The following is a 9,328-nucleotide window of genomic DNA, read 5'->3' on the forward strand; positions in this document are numbered from 1 at the left end:
CACAGTTGATCTTTTATTTGAATAACAAACTGGTGTGTTCTGTAAACTGCTGTGTGTGTATTGGATGATGTTTTTGCCCATATATGGCACTGGAAGTAGTTTAACGCGACCTCATTTTCTGAAGGAAACAATGCTGCCGATGTTTTGTGTGTGTGTGTGTGTGTGTGTGTGTGTGTGTGTGTGTGTGTGTGTGTGTGTGTGTGTGAGGTCTTGGCTCAGCAGCATCGTGCTGTAAATTAATTCAAGGTCACTACTGCACAGTGTGGCGTTAATGTCCACCGACAATGTCGGCCACCTCCTGCAATGCTGCTTAAGCGAGGCGCGTCGGCCGTGCACGTCTGTCTCGGCTGTTTCCAGCAGGGGGCTTTGATGTGTGCACTTGCTCTCTCCTCACTCACACAGGGAAAGTTAAACATTTTCACCACGCTTACTTGTCTCAGAGGTTACCAGGTCATGTTTATATCCTGTCCTCTGTCTTCAGGCAGTGGGTGGCATTATAAGGACTGAGGGGAGAGCTCTGACAGATGACCTGCAGTATATTTCACACTGCAAAAGGTTGACTATCCTCACAACATAACTGTTTTTAAAGGATACGCTAATTTGTATGACTAGTGGATCTAACAGTAGTGAAAAGCGTTTTGGTTCTAATCCTCGCAGTATTTACAAGTGTAAATAAGTGTAAGTGTTATGGAGGGTTAACGGGAACTACTTTTTGTTCCCATGGATCTGTCCTGTGGATTACCCACAGCTACAATGCTGCGAGTTTTAACTCCATGCTGGCAGAGTAATGTGTAAAACATGGCCAAATTAATACAGTGAGTGTCTGCATAGCTACAAACATATATACTACATGGGCCACCTTACAGGAGCTGTTTAGTCATGAAAACCATGGCATGAAGTTCTCGGTGTGCAGCTTTGGGCTGATGTTATTGTCAGGGGAGATTTGGAGTAAACCAGGGTATTTGGTCACAAGTATACTCCTTTGAAAATGGCATTAGTGAATAACTGACGTTATTTGTCCCAGGAATGATAAAAGGAAGAATCATATCTAACCTTGGTTCTTTTGATTGCACTGTAAGGTCAGAGAAGGCCTGCTGCTCCACACTGAATGGAGCCATCTGCAAAGGTGGTTATATTATATATGGTGGTGGTTATAATATATGTTACCACCTTTATTAACCGCCTCTGCTGCTTCAAACTCCCACCAGTCGACAACTGCAGGACTGGGTCATAGGTCAAATATTGGATCAGGGGTTTTCTTTGACAGGATGTTTACAAGATCTCAAGGAATACCTGGACCTGCTCCAAGTTAAACCAGTAGGCCTCTCCACACCTCTCGGGAATCCCTGGGTTAGGCTAAGGGTTTGGGAGGTATCATGTTTGGTTATTACAAAGATTGCCAAACAAACACGCCTGTGTGTATTTGGGCACGTTTAACTACGCACAGGCAGCAGTCACTGCTTGGGGGAACATTGGTAATAGATAACAAGGCTCAATCAAAATATGAGAAAAGCTCTTCCAACAACATTTGAGATTGATCAGATGGGGTACAGGCAGTATTAAGTAATAGGTGATTGGTCCATAGTTCAGTTTTTCTTTTAAGGTTTAATCTGTGGCTTTCTTTATGATGTAGACTGTGCATCCAGCAGACTGGGTAAAGTAATATCACCGAAACAGGCGCAAACACTTTTGCTGGCTTGCACCCAACATAAACACACTGCCAGCTTCCTTTCCACTCATAAGTATCGACTGCACAGAGGGCATGTCAACACTTAGGATAATATACGTTGCCACACACGACTTCTAATTTGAACCAGCAGCCAACAGTGACACTTAAGAAGTCTGATTGTAGTGCAGCCCATGTCAAATACTTTTATAGCCCCATATACATAAGCTTTAAAGAAAACGTAGCTGGCCAAAGCTATTAGAACATTCATGCATATGTTGAACATCTGCATCCTTGATTCAATTATAATTGCCTTCAGTTGTCTGTATAGACAGCTGCTGGCAGTAGGCTTCACTGTTTACACGGTTTCTTTATCAGTTGATGGCTGGTGCTGTTTGCATGGTTACAGTACCTGTGTCGCAATCAAAAAGTCTGGAACTAAGTGTACCTGTGCAAACTTTAGGAACATGAATCAAGCCAGTGCGACAAGAGCGATACCAACAATGTGCCATAAAAAGAGCATTACTGATCTGCTGATTTGTATAAAGAACCTGCACGCACTGCCTGGGAACTCTGGGCTCTCATTGGTCCAGGTTAAATTACGTAATTTAGGCATTCTGTTCACAATGGCGATGCATCACTTTTGTTTGAACGGTATAATAAAAGATTTCGAACTCGATCCGACTCCCTCTACCACACCCAGAGTTGTGGCAGTGCTGAATCTGGCTTGTGCCATGCTTTCTATGTCACTCTCTTTTTTTCACTAAGCCAAACCTCTAATGTCAGTCACCTGTTCCCTGTGTTGTACCAGAATCATCATAAACATTTGTTTTTTGGCTGTAAAAGCTATTTTAATCAACTAAACCCACCTACACTTGCAGGTTAACATCCCTCTTTTTGCATGTGACACAAGTGATTCACTCCTCAAGCATATATCTTATTACATAATTATGTAAGCCTGCCTTCCAATGGGCTCTCTCTCTCTCTCCCTCTGTGGCTTTAATAGGCCTATGTTGCCACATCTTCTTATCTTGTCCAGCTTGTTGACATTAACTTAATAATAAATAAAATTATTGTTTCTAGAGTTTATTTTAATAAAGGTTATATTAGATTGTACTGTAATCTGAAGCCAAAATTATGTTGTTGCTTCAATAGACTTTTATTGCATGCTTATTTAGATCTAAATCTCTCAATCAGTGGTTTGGTTTGTTGTTGTCAAGTTAAATGTATGCATGGAAGATGTTCAGGTGTTATCTTGGCAGGTGACCCCAGAAAGCAAATTATCAACGCAAGACTGACACAAAATCCCTTTAAATAATATTAATCTTCTTCAGAAAGACCCTGCTGTGAACTGTGCATGTCTCTCTCTATCTCTTTCTCTGATTAATGATGTTAATCAAGTGACGTGGGTGTTTTGGTTCAGTTAAGTAACATGACGGATTTGGAAGAATGTGGAGTGGGGGGTGCAGCCCCCACTGAAAAAGGAGAAGACTCCAGAGTGTGGAGGTGTGTGTGTGTGTATGTGTGTGTGCGCGCGGGGAGGGGGGCACCAGCAGCGTGGTCTGTTATTACGCGTTGGCTCTATAATGTGACTCAATCTGCATATCAACATTTTAGATGCCAGTTGCCTCGTGCTGTTCCTCTCGCTCTGCATCCACACCTACCACACGTGCGGCCGTTGCAGGATCGGAGGGATCCAAACGCTTATACCAACCAACCGACGCTGTGCGTCCCGCCGATTGGCCAAGCCTCTCGGCCAATGAGGAAAAGAGCAGCTCTGGACAGCCAATCGCGGCTCCGTACACGCTCCAGCACGTGTAGCGGCAGTTGCGCTCGGTGGGTAATTCGCGTGCGGGTCGGAAAGCTCCCAAAGTAAGTGAAGCGCCACGAGCGGAGGTAGCAGAAACGAGGAGGGACTGACCAAGAGGAGTTACAGCTGTGCTCACAAGTAGAGCTGTTAGTTTTTGTGGAAGTCCTCTCTGTGAGCTTTGATTTATTTTTTAAAACTAGTTCAAATAGAGCTAGCTAACCGTTTTTAAGAGTCCAACTCTCCTCCGTCCAAAAGGTAAGAAGCTCCGTCCTTTTCCTACACTTTAACGTTTTTTAAGGAAAGGTGGCTCCTCACTTATTATTTAAAGCCTGCGTTTTATTTTTGCCTTAGATAGACTAAACAGTAACTTTTTACATTTACATCTTTACATAGTAAATTTCCAGTTAGCTGGTTTACCACGGGTATTATTACAGAATGAAAACGGCATTAATACCGCTATTATGCTTTTTCTTAAAAACATTTTCAGCTAACAATCACTCAGTTTGTAAGATACGGTTTTCTAGACTATTCCCAGTTATCGCAAACATGTTATAACTGGTATATGAGATGATTATTGCGTTTTACCAGCTTATCAGCAGCAGACGTACACATATGTGTGTCCTTACATAAATCAGATTCCCATATGTCTCCAGTTTTAACCATTAAAATTAAATACGTAATCTCCAGCCTTAAGAGGCAGTGATTAAAAAAATCTAGTGCAGATATAAACAAACTAAGCTCAAGGCAACTAACATTTGCACACAGCAACACGTGCTATAACAAACTTTATGTAACAGGCCTTTGCGAAAATTTAAGGGGGCTTGTGCGATTGAATTGCGCGTTTTTTTAAAAAAAAAAAGTGAATAACAGCGATTGCGTCGGTCAAAGGGCCTTCGTGTTCTTCCAGGGTCATAATCTGTCAGAGTTGATCGTTATTGACTCTGTCCTCATCTGGATTTTATTGCGGTTGCTGAGAATTTGCGAACACGTAACTCACTGTTCTTGGCAACAAGTGCACTTCTAATAGATATTGCATAAAAGTGATGAAATCATCGTGCTGCAGCATTGCAGTCACATGAGGGCTGATAAGTGTTTTATAGTAACATATGGATAGTATTTTCTTTTAATGACTGTATTACTCAATCAAATACGCAGCTATTATAACTAAGGCGCCTTGTATCCTTTTCATGTTAATGTTACAAGTGATCTTCTATTTTATGTGCATTTAAAACATTTTGGTGCCCACCAAACAAATCCAGGTCTTAGGCCAAAGTAAAAACATTAAGACTGTGATAAAATATTGTTTGAATAGCAGTAAAGTGCAAAGTTTTCTATTAAGTAACAATAAAAAGACTCTTTGCCTGACTCTTAACTGTATGCTGAAGGGCAGGTATGTTAAGGCTAACTAAGAGACATAAAATTCAGAGATGTATCCCCAGAAGCATCAAAACTGATCATTTGTTTAAGGTAATGTAACCTCCTGTGTAAATGATCCTGGCATCATCACACTGTAAAAAATTAGTATGTAAATGTGTTATAAATGCTATGGTTTGGACCACAAAAGATTTCCTTTAGTGAGTAGGTTACTGATAACGTATTGTACTGTTTGTAGAGCTTCTTATGATACAACTTCTTAGGAAGTTGAGCAGATTTCCCAGAAGAAGATTGCTTTACTCTCCAGTCATCTATTTTCTTCTATTTATCCCAGCTGTCTCAGGGCCCTAGGTGGGATACACCCTGGACGTGTTATCAGTCTATCTAACTGACTAACACAGATTTGCTCACATTCATTCCTATGGCCGATGTTGAATCACCAGTTAACTAATATTCATGTTTTTGGAGTGTGGGAGGACGCCAGAGTACCCATAGGAAGAACATGCAAAAAGCCTGGATTCAAACCCTGGATCTTCTTGCTGTGCTACTGATTACTTTACTTTTATTCATAATCTTGATTTAAAAGAATTTCCTCAATCCTGTCTTCACAGATGAATTCATTAGGTAATTCCTCCAAATGGCCATCTTATGACTCACTACCCTCCACTCCAAGCTTTCTACTCAGTGAGACTGAGCAGACTGAAGATGAGGCTGAAACCTTCTCAGAGGGAGAGGGGGACAGTGGGATTGGAAAGTTGCCTTCCGCCGATGAAGGAATCTCACTTTCTGGAAGGTACATTGGTTTACCTCCTCATACCAATCGGCTGCGTTCGAGATCTCAGTGTGACAGGTCTGAACAGTGCTCTGACAAGACTAAACCTCCAGGCTCTGCCCCTTCTCCTGAAGACCGCACATTATCGTCATCAGTGACACCAGGGGACATCGCTTTCGCTCAGAAGGTGAGCACTTTTCTTTTGGAATCTTTAGGTCTTATTGTAGTAAACAGAGGTTTTTAGCTGTATTAACTTTTAGTAAATAGCAGATTTTAGTTATATTAACAGTCTTTATTATTCCCTTTAATATTACAGTGTGCAGATTTGCACAGGTTTATCCATCCTCTCCTCGAGCTGCTTCATGGTTTAAAGACTGGCCGATTTGACCGAGGTATGTGTCTGACCAGTATCCTAAATGATCGCCATTATTTAGTGCATCCAATCTGGTAGTTATATCCAGGTACCTGCTTGTGTTTTTGATAGGCTTAACCAGTTTCCAGCAGAGTGTTGCCATGGACAGGTTGCAGAGGATTCTTGGAATCCTACAGAAACCTGAAATGGGGTAAGTCCACCAAAAATGATACCTAATGCTCACCTGGTTGAGCAGGTGATCAAAATGTCAAAGGTTATAGTCCTTACTGCTCCTACCCTCTCTCCACATTGTCCTGTTTAATAAAGACTTAAAATGCCTTTCAAAATAACTGTATTAAAAAGAAAACCTAATATTAATGGCAGTGTTAACAACATGAACAGTGTTATCATTGTCACTATTACCCCACGGTAATTGTACAATTCTTTTGTTTCTGCAGTGAGAAATATCTTCAGAATCTCCTGCAGATAGAGATGCTGCTCAAAATGTGGTTCCCTCGGGAGGCGTTTACATCCACAGACACACCAAACAAGACCACCACAACCAGAGTCGCAGCACACTGGAGCCAAAATCAACTCCACATCCCAGTAAAGGTCAGCTTCCTCCTGGATGTCACCATATCTGTGACAGTGTTGTTTAATGTAATAGTATTATTTTCATGAATGAAGGAGAAAAAAAGTTAATTAATGTATATTTAAAAATGATTAGAAAGCATCTTAGTATTTAGTAGAGTATTCTGTCTCTCCAAGGTCAACCTCATCTGCTTTATTGTCCTTTTTTTGGCTCAAAGATCTTAATTCTCTTCCAAGATGGCCTTGATTTGTTGTTATTTTTGGTTCTGCTCTCCCATTGCAGAAGAGAAAACTGAGCTGGCCAGACTCTACCGAGGCTGGCAAAGTCCCAGCCAAGCACGGAAAACACGGGAGCTGCCATGCTGCCTCTTCACTAGACACCATTTCCACGTGTTGGCGCAGATCCTGTACAGAACAGAAAACTCCAGAGGAAGAAGCAGACGAAGCAGCTGGGTACAGCTGTAGCTCTGAACACGAGTTTACACGCAGGACTGGCACTTTAAGCAGGCCGTCATATTTATGTAGCAGGAGAGCACATGACAATCGGAAGCACCCTGAGAGTTCTCCGCCCTGCTCCTCATGTGGCAGCCCAGCTACACAAGACAGCTCGGTGTCTTCAAGCAACATCATTACTACAAGTGACTCACCTTAGCTGGCCTTAGCTGACCTCGCTATCACATGGAGGTGCCTCAGCATGCCAGCGAGACTGAAAGCAGAGGGCGGACTCGATTACATAAGAATAAAGTTGGGCGTGGAGCCAGTCTGTGATGCTTATAAGGAACATTAAACCAGGAGGAGGAGGAGAACTGTACAGAGATGGTCATTAACCCCCAGAGTTATTTCAAAGTGTTTGTCTGAATGAATTTTTGTATACATTGACCTTTAAGTTAAAAAATGTTGGAAATACTTTTACATGTGTACATGTGTTAAAACAGTCTGTGCTGTGCTTTGTACGTTTTCATATCATCGAACGCAGCACTAAGCAGTAGCAGTACAGGATTTCATGCCATTGATGAAAAATGGTGTTTGTAGCAGGAAAAAAACGAGTCAATTGAATATAAAATACTTCATGAAGCGACGATTGGTTCCACGGCTGCTTAAATTGTTTTGTATTTGCACTATTTTCCCAGAGAAAATAGGACAAATTAATTAGCGGCTTAATTTATTATGAAGCAACTCGCAAATTGATTACAAATATACCTCATTATTGAACTCAGATGACGTATTATTTAGGAAAGTTTTTAAAAAAAAGTATTTTTTCCAGCTGTCTGATTGTAGCATACAGTAGAATAAAGGCATGTAGCCGCTGCCAAAATGTGCCAAATTAAACCATGATGCATTATCATATCACAAGCAGCTTACTCTAGCATCACAGCACTTAACGTACGCTCTTTGTTTTTTTTATCTGCACTTATTAAGAACAGATGTAGTCCCACACAGAATATGACTGACTAGTAATTACTGAGCCGAGTTAGAAACCAAAGAAGCTCGGTCTTTCAGTTGGTTTTTATTCTGTGAGCTAGCTGTAGATAGATGGACTTGAAATATTTTATTACACGTGACCTTGGGCAGGGGTCACTTTTTCCTCATTAGGTGATTAAACAGGAATGATATAATATTTAATCCTGTGTGACTTTGAATTGATGCAGCTGCACTTTTGGATGACAATGAGGAAATGTTACACACTAAAGGGTTTGTGATATTATTTATGAAAGCAGTACTTGAAAACCTTAATTCCATTCAGCAGACTTGTTGTGTGTTATGCCTGGGATGAGCACTTTACAGGTTTTTGTAGGAGAAAGGGTGGGGGAGGAGGACGTGTCATTTGATTGCAGTAGAGCAAATCTAGCTTATTATTCATACAAAAAAGCTCCAAATGCATTGTGTCATCATGAGGGCAAAAAACATCCCTTTGTGCCCTGTTTTAAATGGATTTGTAACCCTGGAAGTGCTTTACTATTGAGTCATTATTAAGAAATATCAGGGGGAATATGATAAACAAAACACTTTCCATTCCATCTCTATTAAATACCTTTATTATTTTTTTTGTACCACCATATTTTATAATCAGGTATCATTCATGTTGAATGACGTTTCATCTCCGGTGGGTTTTTTTGTTTGTTTTTGCTTTGGGTTTTTTTTTAACCAGTGAGCCTTATTTTATCACACATAAAGCTTGCCTGACATTAAATCATACGAGAAAAAGTCATACGAAAAGTGTACTGTTTTAACCAACGATGGTAATATCATTTCGCCACATATGCCACTGAAAAGCGAATGTTTCTCAGGCTTTGTCCTTACTCGTGTATGAATTTTCTTATTTAAAGCAGAAATTGAAAGCACAAGGCGGAGAACAATAGTGCAGCGGTGTGTTGTGTTAGTCTGTTAAGATGTAGCATCCTGGAGTACACTTTTTGTTGTGCTGGGTTACACTTTTTATTTGTGATAAAGGAGTTAAGAAAAAAAATCCAATTTTACAGTTTGATGTCTTTAATTTTCACTTGTTTTAGAAAATTTATTTCTTATAATAAAATTATTGCTGGTGATTTCTTGATAAATACAGAATGACATGAATCAGCAAAACATGGGACATTTTTTATGCATTGATGTCTAAGTTTTCTGCATTCCAGCCACTAAATCTACCCCGTAAATATTTTTACAAGGTTCCTTTATTATTCCATGGGTTAGATAAGTAGAGTTTTACTTGTATAGCATCAATTTCGAGCATATTATTGGGAGGTGAACACACTACATCATTGGGGT

The 9,328-nt window shown here is 40.5% G+C and overlaps 1 protein-coding gene across 1 annotated transcript; it reads left to right on the forward strand.

Annotated features, from left to right (window-relative positions):
- The first annotated feature begins 3,479 nt into the window (after positions 1–3,479).
- On the forward strand, positions 3,480–9,111 carry ciarta (circadian associated repressor of transcription a). The gene is made up of 6 exons (XM_031738755.2): positions 3,480–3,731; positions 5,462–5,809; positions 5,939–6,014; positions 6,107–6,185; positions 6,433–6,586; positions 6,849–9,111. The coding sequence occupies exons 2-6, from the start codon at positions 5,462–5,464 to the stop codon at positions 7,215–7,217; spliced, it is 1,026 nt and encodes a 341-aa protein (XP_031594615.1). The 5' UTR covers positions 3,480–3,731; the 3' UTR covers positions 7,218–9,111.
- The last annotated feature ends 217 nt before the right edge of the window (positions 9,112–9,328 follow it).

The sequence above is a fragment of the Oreochromis aureus genome, linkage group 22 (assembly GCF_013358895.1).
Source record: "Oreochromis aureus strain Israel breed Guangdong linkage group 22, ZZ_aureus, whole genome shotgun sequence".
NCBI lineage: Eukaryota > Metazoa > Chordata > Actinopteri > Cichliformes > Cichlidae > Oreochromis > Oreochromis aureus.